This window comes from Candida dubliniensis, chromosome 1, assembly GCF_000026945.1.
Source record: "Candida dubliniensis CD36 chromosome 1, complete sequence".
NCBI classification, from domain to species: Eukaryota; Fungi; Ascomycota; class Pichiomycetes; order Serinales; family Debaryomycetaceae; genus Candida; species Candida dubliniensis.
The window spans coordinates 711,415-738,817 of NC_012860.1; the positions used below are offsets into that span (position 1 = coordinate 711,415).

The 27,403-nt window shown below is 35.8% G+C and overlaps 10 protein-coding genes across 10 annotated transcripts; 6 read left to right on the forward strand and 4 right to left on the reverse strand. All coding sequences in view use genetic code 12, as the record gives it.

The window, feature by feature from the left end:
- Positions 1 to 202: 202 nt before the first annotated feature.
- Positions 203 to 1,489, forward strand: CD36_03110 (actin, putative; the record flags this gene model as incomplete). The annotated part of the gene is made up of 1 exon (XM_002416938.1): positions 203 to 1,489. One exon carries the CDS (start codon positions 203 to 205, stop codon positions 1,487 to 1,489), a length of 1,287 nt encoding a protein of 428 aa, XP_002416983.1.
- A 180-nt stretch (positions 1,490 to 1,669) lies between these two features.
- Positions 1,670 to 3,178, reverse strand: CD36_03120 (enoyl-CoA hydratase/isomerase-family member involved in endocytic membrane trafficking, putative; the record flags this gene model as incomplete). The annotated part of the gene is made up of 1 exon (XM_002416939.1): positions 1,670 to 3,178. The coding sequence occupies one exon, from the start codon at positions 3,176 to 3,178 to the stop codon at positions 1,670 to 1,672; it is 1,509 nt and encodes a 502-aa protein (XP_002416984.1).
- Positions 3,179 to 3,978: 800 nt separating this feature from the next.
- CD36_03130 (autophagy-related protein 21-homologue, putative) lies at positions 3,979 to 5,568 on the reverse strand (the record flags this gene model as incomplete). The annotated part of the gene is made up of 1 exon (XM_002416940.1): positions 3,979 to 5,568. The coding sequence occupies one exon, from the start codon at positions 5,566 to 5,568 to the stop codon at positions 3,979 to 3,981; it is 1,590 nt and encodes a 529-aa protein (XP_002416985.1).
- Positions 5,569 to 5,865: 297 nt separating this feature from the next.
- CD36_03140 (translocation protein, putative) lies at positions 5,866 to 6,747 on the reverse strand (the record flags this gene model as incomplete). Its single annotated transcript, XM_002416941.1, has 1 exon — positions 5,866 to 6,747. The coding sequence occupies one exon, from the start codon at positions 6,745 to 6,747 to the stop codon at positions 5,866 to 5,868; it is 882 nt and encodes a 293-aa protein (XP_002416986.1).
- Positions 6,748 to 7,372: 625 nt separating this feature from the next.
- Positions 7,373 to 9,241, reverse strand: CD36_03150 (ABC-family memebr, APTPase, iron-sulfur protein required for ribosome biogenesis and translation initiation, putative; the record flags this gene model as incomplete). The annotated part of the gene is made up of 1 exon (XM_002416942.1): positions 7,373 to 9,241. One exon carries the CDS (start codon positions 9,239 to 9,241, stop codon positions 7,373 to 7,375), a length of 1,869 nt encoding a protein of 622 aa, XP_002416987.1.
- A 2,405-nt stretch (positions 9,242 to 11,646) lies between these two features.
- CD36_03160 (ATP-dependent chromodomain helicase, putative) lies at positions 11,647 to 15,867 on the forward strand (the record flags this gene model as incomplete). Its single annotated transcript, XM_002416943.1, has 1 exon — positions 11,647 to 15,867. The coding sequence occupies one exon, from the start codon at positions 11,647 to 11,649 to the stop codon at positions 15,865 to 15,867; it is 4,221 nt and encodes a 1,406-aa protein (XP_002416988.1).
- A 514-nt stretch (positions 15,868 to 16,381) lies between these two features.
- CD36_03170 (ARS consensus binding protein, putative) lies at positions 16,382 to 18,265 on the forward strand (the record flags this gene model as incomplete). The annotated part of the gene is made up of 1 exon (XM_002416944.1): positions 16,382 to 18,265. One exon carries the CDS (start codon positions 16,382 to 16,384, stop codon positions 18,263 to 18,265), a length of 1,884 nt encoding a protein of 627 aa, XP_002416989.1.
- Positions 18,266 to 19,292: 1,027 nt separating this feature from the next.
- On the forward strand, positions 19,293 to 21,959 carry CD36_03180 (trehalose-6-phosphate phosphatase, putative; the record flags this gene model as incomplete). Its single annotated transcript, XM_002416945.1, has 1 exon — positions 19,293 to 21,959. One exon carries the CDS (start codon positions 19,293 to 19,295, stop codon positions 21,957 to 21,959), a length of 2,667 nt encoding a protein of 888 aa, XP_002416990.1.
- Positions 21,960 to 22,775: 816 nt separating this feature from the next.
- CD36_03190 (alcohol acyl transferase, putative) lies at positions 22,776 to 24,053 on the forward strand (the record flags this gene model as incomplete). Its single annotated transcript, XM_002416946.1, has 1 exon — positions 22,776 to 24,053. One exon carries the CDS (start codon positions 22,776 to 22,778, stop codon positions 24,051 to 24,053), a length of 1,278 nt encoding a protein of 425 aa, XP_002416991.1.
- Positions 24,054 to 25,295: 1,242 nt separating this feature from the next.
- On the forward strand, positions 25,296 to 27,245 carry CD36_03200 (conserved hypothetical protein; the record flags this gene model as incomplete). The annotated part of the gene is made up of 1 exon (XM_002416947.1): positions 25,296 to 27,245. One exon carries the CDS (start codon positions 25,296 to 25,298, stop codon positions 27,243 to 27,245), a length of 1,950 nt encoding a protein of 649 aa, XP_002416992.1.
- Between the last annotated feature and the right edge of the window lie 158 nt (positions 27,246 to 27,403).

The window sequence follows — 27,403 nt, forward strand, 5'->3', positions numbered from 1 at the left end:
TGCATTGGGAAAGAAAAAAACTTGCTACTACTAGTTTGAGTTTTGTGCACGACTTCAGTTTTGTCTTCTCTCAGTTTGTACTGTTGGAAAAACCATAGTAAACATAGAGAGACAGAAAAAAACCCAAAATAAAAAAAAAAAACTGTCTGAAATCTAAACAAAAGCCATAAATCGTATAGTGTCAACTAATCACATAAGAAGTATGACTTACACTGCTCCAGCCGTTGTGATAGATAATGGTTCATACACCACCAAAGCTGGATTTTCTCTGGAAGATTTACCTTCTTTGGTATTTAATTCAAACTATATGAAACATGACAAAACACAACAAGTTATAATAGGTGATGAACAGATGGAAAACAATAGTGAACAACAAGTTATAAAATTGTTGGATGATGGTTTGATTTATGATTTTGATAACATAGTTCATAATTGGCAGTACGTTTTTGATAATGTTGATAATAATAATCCTATCAATTCTAGCGAGTTCCCATTAGTTGTCACAGAACAACCGTGGAATACATCGAAAAATAAAGTTAATTCTTGTCAAATTGCATTTGAAACTTTGCAAGTTCCGATATTTAGTTTGGTTAAAGCTCCATTAGCACAGTTGTACCGATGTGGTAAGTCAACCGGATTGGTGATAGATATAGGTTCCAGTGTAACCAGCGTAACACCGATTTTGGACGGGGTTATTCAACTGAAATGTTCCTATCATTCAAAATATGCCGGTGACTTTGTGAATTTACATGTATTGAATTATTTGGAGAGAAAAACTGCAATTAATAATTTACTCCCATCCAAATTTGCCAATTCATCTGAATCATTCAAGCAATACTATATAAGCCGCAACATTTTGCAAGAGTATAAAAACTTATCTTTGAACTATCAAATTAAAGACTATCAATTGTATAATCATGAGTTTATTAATGTTTCAGACCAGCAGAATTATTTAGAAAACTTGTTTGATCCAACTTTGAACAAATTACCAAATATTCACATTCCAGAGCCAAGCATAGATAATCCAAGTTCACATGGGTTGACCAATTTGGTGTTTTTGGCATTGAAAAACTTAGAGTCGACATTGTTGCCTCAAAACACAAACGACAATACATCACAAAATAGATATCAGAAGTTCATTGAAATTTTCAAATTATTATTATCTAATGTTTTAATCACTGGAGGTACGTCTGCAGCCAATGGCTTGCCTGATCATATTATAAATGACTTAAGGGCATTGACTCAAAAGTACTTTCCAAACTATCCATTCTCTTATGCTGTGCAACAAATCAGACCCAGTAACACAGAAAATGCGGAAATCTGGGATCGTCAATTTGGTGCTTGGTTTGGTGCATGTAATTTGGCCAGTATGATTAACGACAACGATGAAAAGTCTAATAGTGCTAAAATTGCATTGGACAATTGGTTTATAACAAAGGCTGATTACGAAGAATTAGGTGAAGATTTAGTTGCAGAGAAGTTCAAATAATAGTAATATAGGATGTACTAGTTATATAAATTAATAAAAAAAAAAAAATTACCTGACAAGATTTAACGCTTTGTTTTTCTATTCCTTTTAATTATTTTATGACTCGATGTTGATTGAACATATGCATGAGAGTAGAACTAGAAATGAAGCTACTTTATGTATTTGTTATTGCTTTTCTATTTATTTTGTGGGATCTTCTTTCCAAGTAACATACTTATGATCGTATTTGGCGGTTTCGCCGTGTAAATCCAATATCTGTCTAATCTTCTCCTCGACACCCAATTTATTATTTGTCTTTTGTTTAAAATGTTTGAAAACTTCCGCGGGAGTTGGTAAATAGGTTCTATTAGATCCATCTGATCCAGAAATATAATCTGCAACTTGTTTATTTGTAGGCAATCCCATTTGGTGTGGATAGTCCTCAAAATCGACGCCGAACCATTTTTTGATAAACGGAGCTTTCAAATACTTGTCGGTGTTTTTCGATGTGCTGAGGATGTTTTTAAGGAATTGTTGAGTAACAGTGCTTGGATCATTCCATTTAGGGAAAAATGGATCCTTGATTTTGTCCACTAATTTATGAATAACACCTTTAGCAAAATCATTTTGGTCTGCTGGGATACTCATGATATTAGTTGCAGAAACCATCTCCAATTCAAACTGTTTTTTGATAGAATTCTTTGCTCCGTGGTTCATCAATTCAAACCCTACAGCTAATGAACTCTTGGGCTTTTTCAATAATGTTTCAAGTGTCTTTTTGGCAAATGGAGATCCATCATTCTCCAAATATTTGAGAACATCATCAATAGTGTTTTGAGAAAATGCTTTGTTTATTGTTGCAATATCTTCAGTGGAAAGGAAAAACTTGTAGTCTTCGGGTAATTTCTTTTCACTAAAATCATTCAAAATATCATTTACTTGATTGAAATATTGATTGTTGCCCGATAGGACGGTAATATCACCTTCAATTGCTGGTGGCTGCAAATCTGCTAATCTGTTGATCAATTGAGGGATTTTTTCAGACTTAATGTAATGAGTTGCAAATCCAGCAAAGTAAGCATCTAATCCAGGCAAAACAGAGCCTGTCAAAGCCACATAATATCCCAACTTATCGTTTAATCTAGGTAAAAAGAATGTAGTGCCGACATCTGGAAAGAATCCTATATCCATTTCTGGCATAGCAAGTTTGGTTTTTTCAGTTGCTACTCGAAATGGTGCATGTACTGATAACCCAACACCTCCTCCAAAAGTGATTCCATCCATAAATGAAATATATGGTTTTGGTAAAGTCGAAATGATATAATTGAGGTTATATTCTTTGTCAAAAAAATCAGCTCCATATCCTGGATTTCCCTTTCTGATTTGAACGGCACATTCAGCAACATCACCACCAGCACACAAAGCCTTGGGGGAATTTGAAGTCAATATGATAACATTGTTTTCCTTTGATTTGGCGTAATCCAAAATTGGTGGGGTCATCAACTCAATCATTTCTGTGTTTAATGAATTCAATTTCTTGACTCTGTTGAGGGTAATAAGTCTAGCATGGTTTTTCACTGAACTCAATACAACTGGCTCTTCACCTCCAGAGGTGTGGTTGCTTGATAATTTTGATGACATATTAATAGAAGTGGTGGCAATTTTCCTGATTTGTTTCAATAAACTAGAAGAATTGTTGAATCGTAACATCCAAAACAAAAAAAGGAAGAAAAAAAAACCAAAAAGAACGAAAGTTGAAAAATAAAAAATTGGGGATTGTGAAAGGTTATATTATATGAAAACTGTAATGGGGCTAAATAAAATAATATGGGAACAATTGCGGGAGATAAAAACTGAAATGTTTGCAGAGAAACTTCACAGTCTTTGCTGGTCTGTGTGTGTGTGTGGGGTTGTTCTCGGTTTCAAATTCATTTTTTGGTTTGCTGTAAAGTTCACACAACCCCGAATGTGATCGAATTGAATTGCCACGGATTGTACTAAGATTTGGTAGTTGCACTTCCTCGTCTTAGCTCTCCATAGCTAAAAACAGTGGTTTTGCGCTAATTGACAAATTGCTTGTCCTACAATATTTCAAAGGATACCGTTTTGATTTCCTTATTTGTTACATAAAAACTCCCCCCCCCTTCAAGGATTGATGTTACGTAGTTTCGTAAAAATACTATACCAAATACAATGGTTAATCAAATCTTAATATTACTCTTACCATATTCTTGTCACTCTGTCTCGCAATTGTTCAACTATATAATTCAAATTAACCCCATATTTTGCATCCTCGGTTTCCACCCAAACCTTCAATGACTGTTTTCCTTTTTTTTTTTTTCACCAGTTTCATTCTAGACGTTCTCCTTGTTGTTGTTTATTTCAAGGATTTATGATATGTTCAGTTATCACTGTACGCGATTGTATGATTTTCTTTCCATGCTTGAGTAGAGCTACTTCAAGTAAATTCATTATATTAGCGTTTCTTGTCACTGTTTGAATAGCCTTCTTCAGATCAAATTAAACTGACTTATCAACAGACACTCTTCTCTTTTGTCGTCTTCGCTTATTGATGACACAGATCCCCTCTGCTTTGGAATCTGGTATTGATAAAAATTGCCAGTGTGATATGAAGCAATAAAGACCAAGTCGTTATTAAACCCGATTTCTACCTTGTTGGATCTGGGGTCCTTTTCGTTATGTGGAGCGTATTCGGGCAATTTAATGTAAGCAAACGACCTTCGTGGCGGCTGCCAAATCAAATTCTCCAAATAGCCTTTGTATGGTAGTTTTTTTATAATGGAATTAGTGTATTGGTTGCTGATAAGTTTTTTCGTTTTGTCAAACCACGAATTAGAAAGTTTATCATCTGCTTCCATAGAAATGGGGTCCAAAGGTTTTGATATCAATAAATTCGCCAAGTTCTCATTGAGATCCTCTGAAGATTTGCTTGTGTCTCCATCGCTATCCTCGTAGTCACTGTTATGGTTAGTTCTATCCTCGTTATTCTCATTTGCACAGAGTTCTGATTCCTCGTCATGAATCTTAAACAAATGGATGGTATTGGATTCTGACCCACATCCCAAAATATGATTGTCACTGTGAAAGCTTAGGGAGTTCACCTTCACTAAATTATGTCCCCTACGCAAATTTTTAACTTGATGTACCTTGACTTTACCTTCAAATTCTTTCAAATCAAAAACCCGAATAATGGTACCCTTAACTGATGCAGTTGCTATTTTATTATCCCTGTGCGAAATGCATATTCTAGCAATTGCAGAATGGTGGGCTTCAAATATAACCACCGGAGCTAAATTAATGGTATCATAAACAATTACCCACCCTTCACTATCCTTTTTGATATCGTCCAACGTTATAAGCTTATTCTTCTTCTTTAGACTGCTTAATGAACTGTTTCTTGTAAATTCGATGAACTGGGAATACGATCCTGTGTTGATTACCGAATCACTTGGTGTTAGCTTTGGTGTAGATGGTTGGCTCCCCGTTTCAGCATTGAGCAAGTCAGTTTGATTGCTGGTAGATATCACTGGAATTATTAGCCAACTGTTGTCATCAGCACCAAGATCACCGATAAATTTCTGGTTGCTATTGTGTTCATTAAACAGTAGCTGTAATATTTTCAACAATCGAACACAGCTCAAATCGTAAATGTATAATTGGCCAGTATCTAATACAACCAATAACCTCTTTCTGTTTAATTTGATATCAATTATACTGGATGGAAAGTTCAACTCGCAAATCTTCAAGTTTTGTTTAAGGTTATAAATCTTTAACAATCGACTGCCAAGATTATCCTCTGATTGTGGAACCACTATTGTTAAGGATGTAGAAAATAACATCTTCAAAAATGCAGTCGGGAGTTTTGCTGGTGTATCCTGAAAGTCGTTTTTTGAATGTATTTGATTGTAGCTGCCAGTGGAATCTTCCAAGGAGTTGGATATCGATTTGCGGAGAGGACTCTCTTGTGACGAGTAGAACTCGCCAAACGGTTCACAATTGAAGATCTTGAACCCATCAGAAGTCGAAACAGAAATAGAAGAGTAGTCTGGATTAAAGGACAAATCGTTGATAGTGGCCATTCCGGTGCTAAATGTTGAACCCTAGTTCTAAATGACTATCCTAAAAGAATAAGTAAATAAACAATCGACTCTAAAACGAGTTTAAAAAATGGGCATGATACGGTTCATTTTTTCCTTTGTCCTCTGTTTTTTTTTTCTAGTTAAATAGCGTGCCGCTTTAGAGTGTTGTGGTGGTGGTGGTGGTGTTGTTGTTGCCAATGACTGCGTATAATAATATCAATTGTATTCAATAGTGTAAAAGTACGTTGTTCTATACAACCGTATAAATCCTATAATACAAATATATATACATACAGTTTATTCTTCAACTTCCTCTAAAGTTACCTTTCTCTTGCCAGTTGTGGAAGAACCGTTCGAAAGCTCACTTCCTGTAGCCTTCACATCTCCAGTGGAACTACCAACTTTCTCCTCAACAACCTCCAACTTTGGTGCCTTCTTCTTCTTTCCTTTCTTTTTCTTAGGTTCTTCCCAGGCGTAGACTGGTTGGAAACTTTCAATAACACCACAATCTTCAAATAGGTTAGGGAATAACCAAAACGGTTTAGGGAAGGCCACTAATGAAATAATGTAGATTATCAACCTTACAATTGCAGTGGCAAAAAATAAAGCAATCAACCCTAAGGCACCCATAGAAAGATACCAGACACCTCTCTTCATAAAGTTTGGCCAAAGTGGGAATAATATAATCGCAAAAACACCTGCTATAGCCAAAAAACTGTAAAGCAAAATGTATGGATTTGGTTTTTGGTACAACCAACCATAATAAACATCAGGATCCATCACTGCCTTGTCGGCCCTTTTCAAGGTTGGTTTTTCTTTATTGGGCTTCCAACCTTTAACTGCTTTGACTTCGGCGTAATGTAACTTTTGAAGAGGTAAGAGCAATTGGTTCTGGATCAATAAAACAAAAACTTTTTGTACGTCTTCATTGTTTGCAACAGGAATTAACCCATTCTTGGGATTTTGTTGTTTCTGTTTATAGTCGTCACTCAATAATGCTCTTTGTAATCTTTTGAATCTGAAGAACTCGATATCGTTCGTGTTATCTAATAAACCAGTTCTTTGCTTCAATATAGGATTCTGAAACAAGTAGTTAACGATATTCACAGCTACTGGCGATCTTTGAGACGACGTAGCAACTTGGAATTGTCCTGTTTGTGGAGGAGTGGGTGCTGACATGGTTTTCAGATTAGTTGTTTCGGTAATGTGGGTGATAGGTGTTGGAAAACGGTGTAGAACTCGTTATGCCTTATTTTAATTTTATTTTAAATTTTTTTTTTTTTTTTTTGCATTTGGCTGTATTTGTTGTGTATGCTTTCGTCTTACACCAGGTGAAAATTTTCTTTTAACGTGTCAAAATCTTTCAGAGCCGAGAGAAGGTTCTCTTCAAACACACACACACAAAAAAAAAAAAAACGCTAGTTGATAACAACAATATTAATTATACTATGTATTTGGAAATGTATAAAAGGGATCACGTCTATAAAATAAACCTTTGGGTTTGCATTTTTTATTATGCTTCATTTTTTGTTTGTTAAAATTCATCGGTCGGTATTTCAATTCTAGTTATTGAATATACACAAACAGATTAAAAATGCAGCGACCATACTAATTTCTGCTCCTGAAAGCTGACGCAACTCTACCTTGTTCTGTATGCCCCTTACTGTTTAAGGAACATCATAAACAAGAAACTGGCCTGTGGTGCTAAATATGGATGCCAAGATAGTTTCCTGGTCCACCCACCCCAAAATACAGGATCCAAGGTAATTGATTGTAACAAATGCTGAAACGAAAACGACTTTTCTCACAATTCGGTATTCTCCAAGAAGAAGTAATTACCAGAAGCCTTTTGTTCTTTATCCATTTGAGAGTCCAATTTGTTAATTCTTGGTCTGTAGGAGTTAGGGTCTCTTCTGAAAGTGACATTCAAATTCTTCAAGAAACGGTTGCATCCAGTCAACAAGGACTCTGGGCTTCTAGCAACGGCATCCTTGGAAGGTTGACCTTCAAAAACAATTACTCTATCGGCCAAATAGGTAGCCATAATGAAATCGTGCTCGACAATAAAGGCGGTCTTCTTGGCATGCAAGATAAATCTTCTGATAACTTTAGAACAAATAATACGTTGCTCAGAATCCAAATAAGCCGATGGTTCATCAATCAAGTAAATATCAGCCGGAATACCCAAAGCCAACACAATAGCAACTCTTTGCAATTCACCACCAGACAATGTTTGTACCTCTTGGTCGACAATATCTTCAATCTTCAATGGTTTAACAACATCAGTTTGAAACTGTGGGTGCAAAAAGGCAGCTCTGATCTTTTTGAAAAACAATTGCCTTACTGTACCTGTGAATTTCGGAGCAATCTTTTGTGGTTTCATTGAGACATTCAATTTTGGTATTTCTTGGTTGCCGTCTGGTGCAATGGCACCAGCCAAAAGCTTACAGAAAGTGGTCTTACCAGTACCATTTTCACCCATCATAACCAAAATTTCTGAATTTGTAAAATCACCCGCTTCTACACGCAATTTAAAGTCACCTTGGGTCTTTTGCATGCTTGGATATTCCAAAGAATTAGACTTGTCCAAAATCAAATCATCGGCAGCGTCGGCCAATCTGAATTGCAAGGATTCGGTTCTGAATCGCAAGTTTTCAGTTGGGATATGACCATCCAAGAAAATATTGATCCCTTCTCTGACAGATGCTGGTAATGTGACCACACCATACACTGATGGGGCACCGTAAATGATACAAACAAAATCAGACAAATAATCCAAAACAGATAAATCATGCTCCACACAAATAATATAAGTAGTAGGATCTAACAACGATCTAATGATTTCTGCTGCTCTTAATCTTTGCTTCACATCCAAGTATGAAGATGGTTCATCAAACATATAAACATTGGCGTCTTGAACACAGGTCATACCCAAAGCGAATCTCTGTAACTCCCCACCCGACAAATTCTCAACTTCACGATTTAAAACGTTCTTCAACTCCAAAACATTCAAAATGTAATTGTAATCTTCATTTCTCTCGTTTTTGGATTCCAAAATAGCACCGACTTGTTTAACTTTAGATTTGGCTAAAGCTCTAGGAATGTTATCGACATATTGAGGTTTGATGATAGCCTTGATGTTGTCTTCTAACACCTTGGTGAAATAATTTTGCAATTCAGAACCTCTGAAATGTTTCAAAATCTCTTCCCAATCTGGAGGATCATCATATCTACCTAAATTGGGTTTTTGTTTACCAGCCAAAATCTTTAATGCCGTGGACTTACCAATACCATTGGTACCAACCAAACCTAACACTTGACCTGGTCTTGGAGTTGGCAATCTATGCAACTTGAAGGAATTAGCTGAGTATCTATGAGTAGTTTCGCCTTCCAAGTTGGTAGGTAAATTAATAATGGTTATAGCATCAAATGGACATTTCTTAACACAAATACCACAACCAATACATAAAGTCTCTGAAATGAAGGCAATTTTGGAAGCAGGGGTAACCTCGATACACAATTTCCCAGTCTTGACAACAGGACAACTTTTTCTACATTCTTGTTTACATTTCTTTGGCTTACATCTGTCAACTGACACAATGGCAATTCTTTCATTCTTTGCATGGGTATCACCTCTCCCATTCTTGGTCTTTCCTTTTCCCTTTGTACTCATGATATGCGTTGATATTCTCTTTGAATATGGGTGGTGTTGTAACTCTAATGTGGAAAAAAAAAAGGAAAATTTTAGTTCCCAGCTTTAACCAAAAAAAAAAATTTTTTTTTCAATGAGCCTTGTTGTTTTTCGTACGTGTACCTGTTAACAAACACTAACAATTCTTTTTTTTTTTTTGGTAAAGAAACTGTTAAGACGAGTGTTTTGTATTAGTAAATACTGACGTGTGATTGGATACAACTGTACTCTTATGGATTACAAACGAAAACGAGATTTATGGGATATTCTATTCTTTGGTTGAGAAGAATATTGAGAATATGGGTTTTGATCAAGTCAGCCTTATTTTTTGATGGATAGGTTTGGCGTCAGGATAGTAATTCCCCCAATACATGAAAGAGAAAATAAGATTAATATATCATCTATTGAACTGTTCTTTCTTTTCTTGGTGTAGTTTACTGGATTATTTTTACCAATTATCATAAATATTTTAGTGTAGGCTCTTACTCGAAATGTTCGTCTCAATATTAGAACCAAAACTAATTTAGTGGTATCCTTCATTAAAACTGAGTTGATCGAAGTGATTATATATAAAAAGAGTGCTGATAGTAATGGCTAATCTTAGGATAAGTCTGTTTGCTGCCTACAGCATCCGTACTTATGGTGCACAAGTTAATACCATTTCCATACTATATAACTGGTTTGAAAATTTGTTTCCCACATATGAGCTAGGCATCATTTGAGAAATACTCTACAGCCTTACAATAAAAGATAATACTATCGTCCTAATCACCATTATTTTAAAGCATTGCTATTTCCACTCGTGCAATTGATGGAACACAACCTAGGGGGCTGTGATACAGGAAAACAAAAGGTCGTGTCTGTGTTAGATTCCAATGATAGTGTCCATAAGTATAAACAAAACTGGACAACACAACACACATGTTCTGTTCCCGAAGCTTTTTTTTTTCCCAAAAAAAAGAAAATTCTCACCACTTTTTCTTTTCCTTGAAAGCTTGGTTAACTAAGAAGCATTTGAATTTCCACCTTCAAAAAATTCATCTCCTTACTTAAGAGAAATTAATCAATCAAGTAAAAGGGAATGTGTTTCACAATCAACTGGAGCTAACTTGTCCAAAACGTTTTAGTCATTCATATTGTTACAATGTGCCAACATATGCATTGTTTTGTTGCCACTGTTGTTCTGAGATATTGTTGCTTATAGTGTATACCGAACCACCTGAATTCCAAAGTTGCATCGTCATTTATGGATCACAAACAAAGTTGCTACTGTTATTCTTGCTTACGAGATTTACAATTAGCTTTCCATGCTAGGTTATTGTGGATTCACGAAGAAGTAATTATTTAAACATGCGTTGTACTTTAACACTTCATGGATCAGAGTGTTAATGGTTGCAAATTTTTATATGTCGAGTTGAACACCGTGCATCGTGCTTGATATTCAGGAACTTGTCAACAGTCTGAACTTTAATAGCACCTGCACAAACCGGGCCAATCTATTTATGACATTCTATAAATGCATTGTTGTGGCCGTATTGATGTTGGCATTGGCTGCAAAAATTTTGTAATTGAACAATTTGGTCAAGTGGGATTATATCGATCCTTGTCTGGAATCGTTTCCGTGAACGGAAAGTCCTGGTTTTCCTTTTTTTTTTTACATAGATCTGAAATTATTGCCAGCTGGATTATTGAAACTGGTTGTTGTCAGTGATGTTTTCTTTTTTTTTTTTCATCTATAGAATCATCTTATGTAATATAAATTACTTTGAATTAACATAGATATTTAAACCAATCATTTATCTCTTTTGATGATGCATAACACGATATTTTTTTTTTCCCTTAACTGACCAGGAGAAAGGGTGGATTAACGTCGGTGTCCACTCTCAAAAAAAAAAAAGTAAAAATTTATCTCTTGTTTTTCCATCCCAACAATTTTGACAAATCAATATTGCAATCATTCATATTGATAATTCCCTGTTGTTGTTTGCTTTTCATTTTTAGTGATTCAAGCAGCCAGAAAATAATTTAAAGAATTGTTGTGTATAATAACTGGGGGTTTAATTTGTCAATTTTAGAGTAATTGTTTGTCATCAATATTTGTTTTCCTTTTTTTTTTTTAAAGAAAAAGTACTATATTCCCAGCCAATAAATCGAGTTGATATAGGGAAATAACACTTATTACTTCAGTAACTTTAATAAAGGGAACATACTGTTGCCTAAACTGCTTTTTTTGCTTTTAACACGGATACACCAATTCGAGCTATTACCACAGTACATTTTTAAGATAGTACATATTTACGAAGCATTCCGCAGGTTCATATTTTAGACTACCAATATTTTTTTTATCAGGACAAACTATTTTTGACAAGATCTATATTAAGCAAATAATGGTGAAGCAATATATCCCGGAAGAAGCTGAGTTAAATCCAGAATTATATGGCTTAAGAAGATCACATCGTGAAAGACGTGGTCCTACAATTGTGGAATCCGATTCAGAGGAAGATGTTGCACCATCTAGAAAAAAGAAAAAAATTCAGGATGATTATGAGGATGAAATTTCAATGGATGAAGATGAGAATGACGAGTTTGACGACGACGATGACATATATTATGATGGTAGTTTTGGTGTTGGTAAAAGAAAAAAGTCCAAACCAAAAACTTCAAGAAAACAAAAGACCAAAAAGACCAAAGCCAGGAAAACCAAGGAATCACCTTCGCCGCCACAGGAGTTAAGATTTTCAACAAGAAATAACAAGCAGGTTAATTATGCAATTGACTACGACGAAGATGACGCTGATTTGTTGGAAAGTGAACCTGAGTTTGATGAAGAGGATGAAGAAGGTGACTACTATTACTATCAACAAGCAATTGAGCCCGAAAATGAACGTGGGATAGACATAGTCATGGATCATAAGTTGAATGAAGAGAATACGGAGAAAACTGGTGATCCCAAGAGTGATTATCTATTCAAAATCAAATGGACAGATGCTTCTCATTTGCACAACACTTGGGAAAAGTATCAAGACTTGAAACTGTTTAAAGGTTTTAGAAAATTGGATAATTATATAAAGCAGTTCATCATCTATGACGATGAAATTAGAAATGATCCGTTGACTACTAAAGAAGACCTAGAAGCAATGGACATAGAAAGAGAACGCAAGCGAGATGAACAAGAAGAGTATACTCATGTCGAGCGAATTGTTGATAGCGAGAGGGTTGAAACTGATGATGGGGAAACCAAGCTACAATATTTTGTCAAATGGAAACGACTTTATTACGATGAATGCTCTTGGGAAGATGCCAAGGAAATAGCAAAGATTGCACCTGAGCAAGTAACTAAATATCAGCAAAGATTGAATTCAAAAATCTTGCCCAGTCTTTCTGCTAACTATCCCCTCTCTCAACGACCAAGGTTTGAGAAGTTGTTTAAGCAACCTGTATTTATCAAGAATGGTGAATTGAGAGATTTCCAGTTGACAGGTTTGAACTGGATGGCATTTTTATGGTCTAGAAATGAAAACGGCATTTTGGCAGATGAAATGGGTTTAGGTAAGACAGTTCAAACTGTTGCATTTTTGTCCTGGTTAATTTATGCAAGAAGACAGAATGGTCCTCATTTGGTTGTAGTGCCATTATCAACGGTGCCCGCATGGCAAGAGACTTTTGAAAAATGGGCTCCTGATGTTAATTGTGTTTATTACATGGGTAATGGAGAGGCCCGGAAAACTGTAAGGGAGTATGAGCTTTATAACCAAAATAACAAACCAAAGTTCAATGTCTTGTTGACAACCTATGAATATATTTTGAAAGACAGAACTGAACTCGGGGCATTCAAATGGCAGTTTTTGGCCGTCGACGAAGCACATAGGTTGAAGAATGCAGAATCATCATTGTATGAAGCATTGAAAAGTTTCAGAGTTAGCAACAGATTATTAATTACTGGGACCCCATTGCAAAATAATGTCAAGGAATTGGCGGCATTATGTAACTTTTTGATGCCCGGAAAGTTTACAATAGACCAGGAGATTGATTTTGAAACTATTGATTCCGAACAGGAACAGTACATTAAGGATTTGCAGAAAAAAATAAGTCCGTTCATTTTGAGACGTTTGAAAAAGGATGTTGAGAAATCTTTGCCATCAAAGTCAGAGCGTATTTTGAGAGTGGAATTATCCGATATACAGACTGAATACTATAAAAATATCATTACTAAGAACTACGCTGCGTTGAATGCTGGTAATAGGGGATCCCAAATATCGTTATTAAATATCATGAGTGAGTTAAAAAAAGCATCTAACCACCCTTACTTGTTTGATGGCGCAGAGGAAAAAGTTTTGGATAAAGAAGGTTCTCATTCTAGAGAGAATACCCTCAAAGGAATAGTAATGTCGTCGGGTAAAATGGTTTTACTTGAACAGTTATTATCGAGGTTGAAGAAAGAAGGTCACCGTGTTTTGATTTTTTCTCAAATGGTGAGAATGCTAGATATATTAGGTGACTATATGTTTATAAAAGGGTATCAGTTTCAAAGATTGGATGGTACTGTGCCGTCATCGAAAAGAAAAATTGCTATTGACCACTTTAATGCACTTGGATCCAAGGATTTTGCATTTTTATTATCCACCAGAGCAGGTGGTTTGGGTATTAACTTGATGACTGCTGATACGGTTATTATCTTTGATTCTGATTGGAATCCTCAGGCAGATTTGCAAGCCATGGCTCGTGCACACAGAATTGGTCAAAAGAACCATGTCTCAGTGTATCGTTTCGTTAGTAAAGATACTGTTGAAGAACAAATATTAGAAAGAGCAAGGAAAAAGATGGTTCTTGAATATGCTATCATTTCATTGGGTATAACTGACCCCAATGCCAAGAGCAGTAGCAAAACTGAACCGTCGACTAACGAATTGAGCCAGATTTTGAAATTTGGTGCTGGTACTATGTTTAAAGAAAATAATAATCAACAAAAATTGGAAAATTTGAACTTAGATGATGTCTTGAGTCACGCAGAAGACCATGTAACTACTCCTGAATTAGGTGAATCCAATTTGGGCTCTGAAGAATTCTTGAAGCAATTTGAGGTTACAGATTACAAGGCTGATGTTGAGTGGGATGACATTATTCCACAGGAAGAGTTGACCAAGTTGAAAGACGAAGAAAAAAGGAAAGCCGACGAGCAATATTTACAAGATCAGATTGCGATGTATTCAAGAAGAAAAGCTGCTATTCGCAAGTTTGAAAATGGCTCCTCTGTGCCAAGTGATGTTGAGGATAGTGGCGAAGACCTGAGGCCATTGAGAAGAAGAAATGCTGGAGACCACCAGCTATCTGAAAAAGAAATTAGAGGTATTTATAGATCTATCTTAAAGTGGGGAGAATTGAGTGGCAAATGGGAACAGTTAGTGGAAGAAGGGAGCATCACAAACAAGAATCCCGTATTAGTCAAACATGCCTATAATGAAATTATCAGCACTTCGAAGCAATTGGTGAAGGAAGAAGAAGCAAGACGTGGTGTTGTTCTTGCTGAATTAGAAAGAAAGGCTGAAGAACAAAAGAGGCGACCACCAGTACCGGGTGAACCAAATCAAACTGCATTATGGATTGCAAAGAAGAAAGAAAAAAAGGCCGTGTTATTTGAGTACCAGGGTGTGAAAAACATAAATGCTGAATTAGTATTGAATAGACCAGTGGATATGAAATTGTTGGAAAAAATTGTAACAAAAACAGATTTCATGAATTTTGTGTTACCAAGACACCCGAAACAGGTACAAGCTTGGTCTTGTGAGTGGACAGCTAAAGACGATGCAATGTTGTTGGTCGGTGTTTACAAATTTGGTTATGGATCTTGGGTACAGATCAGAGACGACCCGTTGTTAGGCTTACAGAACAAACTATTTTTAGAAAACCCTAGTACAGGAAAAGATCCCGCTACCAAACAAGATGGTAAGGAAACTGTGAAGAAAGTTCCTGGCTCGGTACATCTAGGAAGACGTGTTGACTATTTGTTTACTTTGTTAAGAGACGAAGAATCTGATAGTTCAGTGGGCGGATCTACACCTGTCGCAAGTGTTCGAAAGAGAATTAAGAAATCAACACCAGTTCCACACAACAGTAGTAACAGCAACGGCAGTCACAACACTAACACTAGTAATAGTAATGGTGGTACAGCAAACAACACAGGCAAACACAGGAAGCCTGTGAAGTTGGAAAGTTCTGAAAAACTCATTAAACAAAAGAGAACGAATCAACGAAGAAACTCTGCCTCAGCATCTCCAGCACTTGGTTATGCCAAGTTTAAAGAAGAAAAGCGAGAACTTGAATACGAAAGCATGGACGAGGGATCATGCAAGTCTATTATGCAGCCAGTAACCAATTCGTTGCACAAGTTGCATAAGGGAAGTAAAGGGTTAGATAAACATGAGTGGGCAAAAATTTTAAAATCAGAATTACTTAACATTGGTGATTTTATTGAATCAGAGGTTCGGAAAGTACAAAACAAGGATAAACTAAGAAAACACTTGTGGTCTTTTACTGGTCTTTATTGGCCATCTAAGGTACCAAGTAACAAAATTGGAGCTATGTATAATAGGCTCAAACAATCTAATTAGTATTATATGGAATGTATAAATTTTGTTGTTCTGTTTCGTTTTTAATGTTGTATAGTTTATATAACTCATTATGAAAAGGAAAAGATATTTGTGAACCAGATGTTGTTGTTCTTTTACTACAAACTAAATGCAGAACTTTAAGCTTTTTATTTTCTCTTGTTTTTTGACAATTTCACACGCAAAATTGTAGTGAAAGAGATTAGAGAAAATCTGAAAGAAAAAAAAATTTTTTTTTTTGGATTTTTTTTTTCACCTTCATCCCTCTATTATTGTGAGACAAAAAAAAAAAAGTTGAAAACTCTTTGTAGAAATACTCTCTTCTCTTTGTAATCAACCTCATCTTGACTCCTATTTGGAATAATCAACATAAAAACACTTTATAAATTAGGAAAGCATTTTATTATTATATAAAGCTTCTTATTTAAAAGTATATTAAAAAAAAAATTTAAAAAAAAATTCTTTAACCCTATATCTCCAAAAAAAAAAAATAAAAAAAAATTTTCATTTATCCGTAATGTCTGCTGCTGAAACTAATCAACTTCAAGAATCTATGGAAAAGTTGAACATTGGTTCAACTTCTGAAGAACAACCAGCTGCTGCTACTACCACTGCTGATCAATCAGCTGAAGAACAAGGCGAATCATCTGGTGTTGCTGAAAATTCTGCCTCCCTTTACGTTGGTGAATTGAACCCATCTGTCAATGAAGCTACCTTGTTCGAAATCTTTTCTCCAATCGGACAAGTTTCCTCCATCAGAGTCTGTCGTGATGCTGTCTCTAAAAAGTCTTTAGGTTATGCTTACGTCAATTACCACAAGTACGAAGATGGTGAAAAAGCTATTGAAGAATTAAACTACACCCCAATTGAAGGTCGTCCATGTCGTATCATGTGGTCTCAAAGAGACCCATCTGCCAGAAGATCTGGTGATGGTAACATTTTCATCAAGAATTTGCATCCAGCCATTGACAACAAAGCTTTACACGACACCTTTTCTGCCTTTGGTAAGATTTTGTCTTGTAAGGTTGCCGCTGATGAATTTGGTCAATCCAAGTGTTTTGGTTTTGTTCACTATGAAACTGCTGAAGCTGCTGAAGCTGCCATTGAAAATGTCAATGGTATGTTGTTGAACGATCGTGAAGTTTTTGTTGGTAAGCACATCTCTAAAAAAGACCGTGAATCTAAGTTTGAAGAAATGAAAGCCAACTTCACTAACATTTATGTTAAAAATATTGATTTGAACTATTCAGAAGAAAGCTTCGAAAAATTATTTGCTCCATATGGTAAGATTACTTCTATCTACTTGGAAAAAGATCAAGATGGAAAATCTAAAGGTTTTGGTTTTGTTAACTTTGAAAACCATGACTCTGCTGTTAAGGCCGTTGAAGAATTGAACGACAAAGAAATCAACGGTCAAAAGATCTACGTTGGTAGAGCACAGAAGAAAAGAGAAAGATTGGAAGAATTGAAGAAACAATACGAAGCTGCTAGATTGGAAAAGTTAGCCAAATACCAAGGTGTCAACTTGTTTGTCAAGAATTTGGATGACGCTATTGATTCTGAAAAATTAGAAGAAGAATTCAAATCATTTGGTACCATTACATCTGCTAAGGTTATGGTTGACGATGCCGGCAAATCAAAAGGTTTTGGTTTTGTTTGTTTCACAACTCCTGAAGAAGCTACCAAGGCTATTACTGAGATGAACACCAGAATGATTAACGGCAAGCCATTATATGTTGCCTTGGCTCAACGTAAGGATGTTAGACGTTCTCAATTAGAACAACAAATCCAAGCCAGAAACCAAATGAGAATGCAAAATGCTGCTGCTGGTGGTTTACCTGGTCAATTTATGCCACCAATGTTTTACGGTCAACAAGGCTTTTTCCCACCAAATGGCAGAGGTAACGCTCCATACCCAGGTCCTAACCCGCAAATGATGATGAGAGGTAGAGGTCAACCATTCCCAGAACAATGGCCAAGACCAGGTCCAAATGGCCAACCTGTTCCTGTTTACGGTATTCCACCTCAATTTCAACAAGACTTTAACGGTCAGAACATGAGACCTCAACAACAGCAGCAACAACCAAGAGGTGGATACTATCCAAACCGTAACCAAACTAACAAGAGAGACTTGGCTGCTATCATTTCTAGTGTTCCACAAGATCAACAAAAGAGAATTTTGGGTGAAGAATTGTACCCAAAAATTGTTGCTACCGGTAAGGCACAAGAACCAGAAGCTGCTGGAAAAATCACTGGTATGATGTTGGGTTTAGAAAACCAAGAAATTTTGGATTTGTTAGATGATGACGAATTGTTCAACAACCATTTCGAAGATGCTTTGACTGCTTTTGAAGAGTACAAGAAGTCTGAAGCTGCTGGCAATGCCGAGGAGCAAGCTTAGAAGACTTGGTTTTTAGGCAGAGAGGAGATGTTGTAACGGAATTTATGAAAGTGGGAGATGTCCAAGAATTAATCTAGATTGTAAAGAGATTGGGTTCATATTTTTTATTTTACTGATGTTTCTTTATTATCGTTGCTTATTGTATTCTATTTTCTACACTCTTTTTTTTTTTGTTCATGTAAACTCAAATTTTTTTTTTTTTGAATAGTATTTGTAGGGTTAAAGGATAACAAATATATTTTATATTATACAAATGAAGTTAATTATTCTTCGGTATGTTGCTTAGGAAGAACGTAAAATATATTGTTTCTTTTCTTGTCTGTGTCACGTATTAGAGAAACACCATAGAAAGTGTGTGGAGAATAAACTGCAAGTCCAGAACAGTAGGATCTGAGATCTTTATAGAGGTAAAAGTTGTTGGCAAAACGATAACCTAGCGCCCATATCTTCTAGCTGAATAACTCTACGGTATACCTCCTATGGATACAACACTGTGTGTTTCTTCATATTTCTTTGCATATATAATCTAGGTCAATATTCTCACCTGAGGCATTTGCATACTTACGTTTTCCCCCAGCAGTTTTTTGTCATGTCGACAAAAGAACTCCCACGGGCAAAAGCGGATTCTGGTGATCTGATTTTTTTTTTTTTCTCAGCCGTCGATAAAAACGAAACTTCTGGCAGCACCGGGAATGCATACTTGATTTAAGTTGCAGTTGGTGGTATGACGATTGCTTCAAATCATTTTTCTTATTTAATATATTATTACTTATGGCGTGTCCGGTAGGATAAAAACGAGCGTAGTATGGAAGAAAATTCCCTTCTGTTGTCCGGCGAACCTTCGAATCTGTTACACTCCCTCTCTCTCTCTTTCTCATTTGCTTCATTATCGCAATCGACCCTTCCATATATATCAATCGTCGGTGCTTTTTTTTTTTTCTATTTTCTTTCCCCTTTTTTCTTTGGATTTTTTTTTAATTTCTTTTCAATTTAGCTTCCGTATATCTAGTCAATTCGAACCTCCGTCATGGCACCCCAACAAGCAAAAGTATTTTCGGCAAACGGATCTATTCCTTCACCAAAAGAATTTGAAGGAAAAGGTAAACTAAAATTGTCGGGAAGAATCCTTAATGTGATGACCTCATTACCCTTGCAAATTATAAGTGATTATGACAATAAGAACGGAGAGTATTATTGGGACGTTGAAGCTGTACGTGGTAATTCAGCATTGTACTCGTCACAAAACTTTCTTGCTGAGAACAAAGAATGGGAGACACATTTGATTGCCTGGACCGGGGAATTGATAAATAAAAAGAAAGATACCAGTTTATTAACTGCAGACACATTGCAAGACGACCCGTTGTATTTGGATGAGGAGGATAAACTGAAGATCGAGAAGAAATTATGTGACGCCAGTGGCACTCCAAACATTCATCCGGTGTGGTTATTAAGACGTGACCAGGGAAGGTGGAGAAAATACGCAGAGAATGTCTTGTGGCCAGTATTCCATTATATTCAGGGACAACCATCTGACGGTAAAGCTGAAACCGATGCTTGGTATGATTATGTCAAGTTTAACGAAGCATATTTGAATAAGATCAAGTCAGTTTATAAGCCAGGGGACATTATCTGGATACATGACTACTACTTGTTGTTGTTGCCCCAGTTATTGAGAATGGAGTTCCCAAATGCATATATCGGGTTTTTCCTTCATGTTCCTTTCCCATCCTCGGAGTACTTTAGGTGCATTTCCAAGAGATCACAATTGTTGGATGGTATGTTAGGGGCTGACAAGATTGGTTTCCAGTCGGACTCCTTCCAAAGACACTTTATTTCTTGCTGTGCTCGTGTTTTGGGCTGTGAAGTCAACAGAGATTCTGTTTCTGCATACGGTACAACAATTTCGGTTGAGACGTTGCCAATTGGTATCGATACTGAAAAAATTGAGCACGATGCGTTTTCCAAGAACCTTGGGGTTGAGGAGAAGGTGCAAGCACTCAAACAGGTCTACAAAGGCAAGAAGCTTATTATTGGTCGAGATAGATTGGACAAAGTGAGAGGGGTTATACAGAAATTAGAAGGGTTTGAGATCTTTTTGGATATGTATCCGGAATGGAGAGAAACAGTTGTCTTGATTCAAGTTTCAAGTCCAGGCTACTCACACTCTGCTAACGTCGAAACAAGAGTTACAGAGATAATTTCTCGTATCAATTCCAAATACGGTAACCTCAACCACACTCCTGTTTTGCATTACCAGATGAGAGTTGCCAAAGAAGAATATTTAGCATTGTTACGAGTAGCAGATTTGGCATTGATTACATCTGTTAGAGATGGTATGAATACGACTTCATTAGAGTTTGTTATTTGTCAGAAATATAATAACTCGCCTTTGATTTTGTCGGAATTCACGGGTACAGCCACAGTGTTGAAAGATGCTATTATGGTCAATCCGTGGGATTCTGTGGGTGTGGCAAAGACTATTAATGATGCATTGATGTTATCTATGAAGGAGAAGGTTTCTTTAGAATCAAAATTATATGAGAAGGTCATTTCAAACACCGTTCAAAATTGGACATCCACATTCATTTGTGATATTCTTGCTCATTCAATTGTCACACACACTAACAGTTACACCCCTGCATTAAATAGACCTTTATTATTAAATAACTACGATGAGTCTGAAAGAAGGTTATTTTTGTTTGACTATGATGGGACTTTGACTCCCATTGTCCAGGATCCTGCAGCAGCTATCCCATCAGATAAATTGAATCGTATTTTGGATGTTTTATCGTCAGATCCAAAGAATCAGATTTGGATCATATCCGGTAGAGACCAAGCATTTTTGGAGAAGTGGATGGGAAACAAGAATGTGGGTTTGTCGGCAGAGCACGGATGCTTTATGAAAGACATTGGTTCCAAGGAATGGGTAAACCTAGCAGCATCATTTGACATGTCTTGGCAAGAGAAAGTCGATGATATTTTCAAGTACTACACTGAGAAAACACCGGGATCAAATATTGAACGTAAAAAGGTAGCATTAACTTGGCATTATCGTCGTGCTGATCCTGACTTGGGTAATTTTCAAGCAGAAAAGTGTATGAAAGAATTAAATGATACAGTAGCCAGGGAATATGATGTTGAGGTGATGGCTGGAAAAGCAAATATTGAAGTAAGACCGAAATTCGTCAACAAAGGTGAAATTGTCAAACGATTAGTTTTGCATCCGCATGGAGCCAAACAGGATAAGCACCCCTCTGGACATTGTACAAAAGATATACCAATTGATCAATTACCTGATTTTATGTTGTGTTTGGGAGATGATTTAACCGATGAGGACATGTTCAAGTCGTTGATTGAAATTAACAAGAAATGGACAAATGACAACCGTCCAACTAACAAGTTTGGGTCTTATGGTGTTTATCCGGTTGCTGTTGGTCCTGCATCAAAGAAAACAGTGGCAATTGCTCATTTGAATGAGCCTCGCCAGGTGTTAGAAACCTTGGGTTTGTTGGCGGGATTGGTATCTATATTTGAAAGTGCAGGTACAGTTGATTTGGATGATCGTGGTCACCTCGCCAATAGTGTGTCTTCTGAAAGATCAAAACATGCTGTATCCAAGGCAGTATCGTTGCGTAAAAAAGCCAGTCAAGAAAAAGAAATAGTAAAAGAAGCTCCTACTAATGGTGCAAAGTGAGTTTATGAAATTTACATTGATGGGCTTCTGCTTGTTCACTTCTTTTGATTATTTAGTTTGTTTGTATTGTTTTTGTTGTTGTTGTTTTTTTTTTTTCAGATTTATGGTCTGTGTTAGATATCAGTTAGAGATGCTAGATCCGTAGTTTTGGTATATCATTTAGAAGTTTTGTATAGTTTTCTTTTTTTTTTTTTTTCGTCTTTTCTTCCTTTTATTAGTATTAAATGACAGACATTTTAGTTTTATCTTCTTTTCGTTTTTGTTGTTCCGATAGAACAAGTTCTAGGTTTAGGTGGTTTTGTTTCGGTGCATTTAATATCCGGATTGAGTTTTTACAGAGGTTTTTTTCGGATGAACAATTAGCCAGGAAACAAAGGAATGAAGATTTCTTCCAGATCGGTTTCAATATAGACTGGTTCATAAAGTTTTTAAAAAAAAAATAGGCATCATATCTTGACTTACAATTAATTGTTATCACAAGTAAAGTTTGTCTAGAGTTGTGTGTCCGACAATATCAGGTAGGAATTCTTAATACTAGAAGTAAACGTTTTATTGTTTTCGGATTTAACTGCCGGGTTACACAAAATCTCTTCACTTCGGTTAAAATCTATCATAAAGGTTTTAAGATGGCCATAGATTAAACCCAACAAAAACAAAGACTTCAATAGTATAAATTAAGCTTCAAAATTCAGGCAAAAAAATGTTCCGTATATTACTTTTTTTTTCATACTTCGCTTTCCAAGTCTAACCCAAATCTTAGTTACTTTCTTGTTTTTACTTCTGTCGACCAATACACTTTGAATTAGGTACATTACCATGGGGATATTAGGTTGGGGATTCAGATCAAACATAAAGATTCATCAGTCAGACGATGAAGGGTCTGCTACCTTGGCATTGAAAGACAAAGGCACCATTAAGTTCAGTCAATTTATCAAACAGGATTTACCAATTTTGGATGAATCTCAAAAGTTGTGGTTGAACCCATTATTATTTAATGGAACATTGCAAACGTTGTATTATACTTCGATGGACAGTTCTAATAAATTTCTAATTTACTATGGTCGAGAGCTTTTCACTTATTCAGATGGTGGTATTTGTTCCTTGGATTGGGTTATTCCAAAGCCAGACGACGAACAAAAGTTTAATACCATTCGAAAGGAAACGTTGCCTGAAGGGTTTCCTAGATTACAACCCCGTTGCAGATATTTCACGAATGAGGAATTGGCAGAGTTGCACCAAGAAGATTCAACTAGTGAGAAGCCAATTGTTGTTATTATTCATGGTTTAGGTGGAGGAAGTCATGAATCCTTGATTCGTGATTTTGCCGAAACCATTGAAAAAAAGACTAGTGGTTGGGGAATTGTGGTCATAAACTCTCGTGGGTGTGGTAGAACCAAATTGACTAGTGGGAAATTGTTTAATGCTGGATCAACAAACGATATTAGAGAAGTTTTGCAAGATTTCAAGAAAAGATGGCCAAATAGACCGATTTATCTTGTTGGGTTCTCTTTTGGTGGGGCATTGACGGCCAATTTCTTGGGTGAAGAAGGTGAAAAAGAGAATCCAGAGAACTTGGTGAAAGCTGCTTGTACTGTTGGTTGTCCTTGGGATTTTGTTGATGGTGCTTATCACTTGCAAAAATCATGGACTGGTAAATATTTATTGAGTCCTGCTCTAGCCAAATTCTTGGCTAAGATTGTTACAAATAATTATAAAGAATTGGAAGCTTATGCCCCTGACATTGTTAACAAAGAAACATTGAAAACTATCAAGAACTGTAAAACATTGTGGGAGTTTGATGATAATGTTACTTGCAAAACCACCCCATACAAGAATGCCTTTGAGTATTATCAAGAGTTGTCTCCAATAAAAAAGATTTCTCAAATAAAAACGCCATTGTTAGCTCTCAACTCGACCGATGATCCTGCAGTTGGAGTCAAATTTCCTATACTGCAAATGAAAGCTAATCCTTATTTTTGTTTGGTTGAAACTGATTTAGGTGGTCATTTGGGGTATGTCCAACTGAATGGTGAATTCTGGTGTGTTCAATTAGTTGAACAGTTTTTCCAAAGATTTGAAGAATTGGTAAAATAGGCTGCACAAGGTATTGGTTTATTTGTCCTCGTTTATAAAAATAAAGAGTATATAGTAATAGACTTGTTTTAAAATATATGCATTCATTTATTTACATAAACTCCCCCAGATTGCTATTGTCTTTGCTCTTTTGTTAGCCATGATTTGATAAAGATGACAGGTTGTTCATAGATGTTAGCCACATTTTTTGTACTATAGATTAAGTTAAAGTTCCGTCTTTAATTTTACCTTTATTCATACTACTTATTGTTCCACTTGATGACAATAACATTGCATTTTCTCTTGACAGGATCGATTATAATAGCTAAATAATCGTCTGTAGTATTGTCTGCATAAAGTGTTTAGTGTGTTGTCTCCAATCATTTTAGGTTTGTTGTAATCTAACTATTTGATTTCTTTTTTTTTTTTTTGTTGGTCCCTTCCTTCCTTCCCCCTTTCTAGAACAAAGTTAATCCATGATCTTCAATTATTTTACTTCAATGATAATAATTAATAATATTTCCGTTTCTTTTTTGTTGATTTTCTCATATATATCATTACGGTTGAATTCGGATCGTGATTGCTCAAACCACAAAGAATAGCAATAATTAATTTTTCTGAATTGTAATCTATGACCCCATATATGCATCATGAAGTACATAAATAGCGCAAAAAAGTAAAGATGAACAATAGAAAATAGTTTGTTTCTTGGTGATTCTTCTTTGTTAATTAAACCTAATCAACGAAACATAGATATTTTATCATTTGGACAAAGGTCCCCCTCCAATCAAGCCAGCCTTAGGTTTGTAAACAGAATTTATGACAGTTTTTTAGTCCTGCGAGTTTTATTAAATTCAGTCAATTAGTTTCATGTGCTAATACTAGTAATATTGAAATTGGTTTTTTTTGTATTGAATTTAATTCTGATCGCATCGCCAATTAACTGACAATACTCGAAGCAACTATTTCTGAACGAACCAACCAAAAAAAAAAAAAAAAAAAAAGAGAATCACTTAAAAATGCAACCAAATTCCCACCTCTGATTTAAATTTTGCTATTCTATTTGATCCGACTTTTTTCTTGTTGTTCTGGTTTGAGTATTTATTTCTACTCTCAGAGATCAACATTTAACTATAGTAGTACAAACAGAAGAAGAAAAAGCACAACAAACAGGCTCAGCAAAGATTCAATCTATGACGAAATCACGTAAAACCCTCCACTTTGATTAAGAAACATCCGGCAAAGAACAAATTACCCAGTAGCATGTTTCAGCACCACCTAAACCTTGCGTTATTTGACATAAAATTGAAAACAGCTCACAAAAATTTGCTTTTAATTAAAGGAAATGAACATGAAATTGAGACATTACCATTTGAAGGAAGTGTCAAATTATCTTTAAATGAAGATATACATATTAAGAAAATTACTTTATCATTAGTAGGTGAATTCTATTATGAATATATGGATAAAGTCACCCATCAACAATACTTGGATAGGTTATGTGTTCTAAAAGTTGACTGGGGGAATTTGTTAAGTAATGATGAAGGGAAAGTAGTATTTGGTAATTATGGTGATCGAACTATTCCGATGTATAAATTAAAGAATTTGAAAAATGGAGAATTGGGTTTTAGTGTTTCTGGATCCAATACTGGGTTGAACACACCATCGCCTGGATCATCTTCTGGTACTGCTACACCTACTAGACCTCAGGCATTGCGTACTAAATCTACACCAATTTTTTTCAAGGATAAAGATGCTGTTAGTTCAAAAATCTTGAGAGTCCCCAACAGTGGTGTTGATGGAACACCGTTCAAAAACGTTCAAATGTCATCAAATCATTCATTCTTATTACCAAAAGGCAATTACAATCTACCATTCAAAGTATACCTTCCAACCAACATTCCAGAAACCGTTGAAAGCTTGCCATTGGGTACATTATTGTATAAACTCCAATGTAACATTGAAAGAGGTAGATTCGAAAAATCAGTTAATGTGAGTAAACATATTAGAATTGTTAGAACATTAAATCCAAGGAATTTAAATTTGACTGATTCGATTGATGTGAGCAATACGTGGGTCGGAAAATTGCAATACAATGTCAACATGTCCAAGAAGGGGGTTGCCATTGGTTCTACTATTCCTATTAACATCACAATTATTCCTATTGTTAAAGGTTTAAGTTTGAAAGCAATTAATGGGTGTATCGTGGAGCATTACCACGTACAGATCGGTAATGAAAGATCCCCAGAATATGAAAGGGTGATAGGAAAACAGGATTTGGATACTCCAAACTCGGACGACTTGCCATATGAAAAGTGGGAGTTTAGAATTCATTATAAAGTTCCAGAGCATTTGAAGAAAATAACACAAAGCTGTGAACTTAGAGATAATATGATTGTTGTTAAACATAGATTGAGAGTGTCTATACAACTCAGAAATTCAGGTGGACATGTTAGTGAGTTAAGAGCAAATTTGCCAATATTTGTGTACATCAGTGCAAATTCTGGACATGTAATTGGAAGACATTACGATGTTGATAATCACCATGGCACTTTCCAGTTGGATTATCAGAAGGAAGATATCTTATTTCATCATCACGACAGAAGAGAGCCATTGCGTGTACCCGGCACCTCAGCGACGGAGACGGAAGAAGAGAATGAATCAGAAGATCTGGATGGAGAGGATTTAGATCGTGAAGATTCCGCTCCTCCGATGTATGAAAAACATGTTTTCGACAAAATATATGACATGAATTTACCGCAGACTCCATTGGAGCAGTTTCGATCGCAACAAGCTACTCCTCTGCATTCCAATAATAACTCTTCAGTGAATGTGTCAAGTTATTTTGATATTCCCTTTTCACAGGCTTTAGAGAATAATCTGAAAAAGAAACAAGTGCAGACACCTATTTTCGATATTGACTACATGTCACATATTCCTTCATATACGGAAGCGTTAGACGACGATGATGATGGTGGTGGTGACGAAGATTTTGCACCTGGATATTCTGATAGTGGTAGTGAAAACGTTAGTGTTGTTTCTGGTGGAACCACACCTATAAAAATCACGTTGCCAAAGAATAACAGTACTGGCCATTTTAAGTCTTCAAGCAAGCATAATTCATTACCTAGCACGAAAAGTAATTCTGGTTCTAAACTGGATCTTGAATCTAGTTTGAAGTTGAGATTTTTCCACCACAGCAAAAAGAAATAAATGATATTTAGATTATAGGTTGTATTTTTAGATTTTTGTATTTTGTTGACTATATTTTTCAATTTCTAGATTTTTTGGGGTTTTCTGATGTTTCTTTTTTTTTTTTTTTTCCTTCTGCCTGGTTTGTCTATATGAGGTGAAGTTTTGAGAAGAAAAAA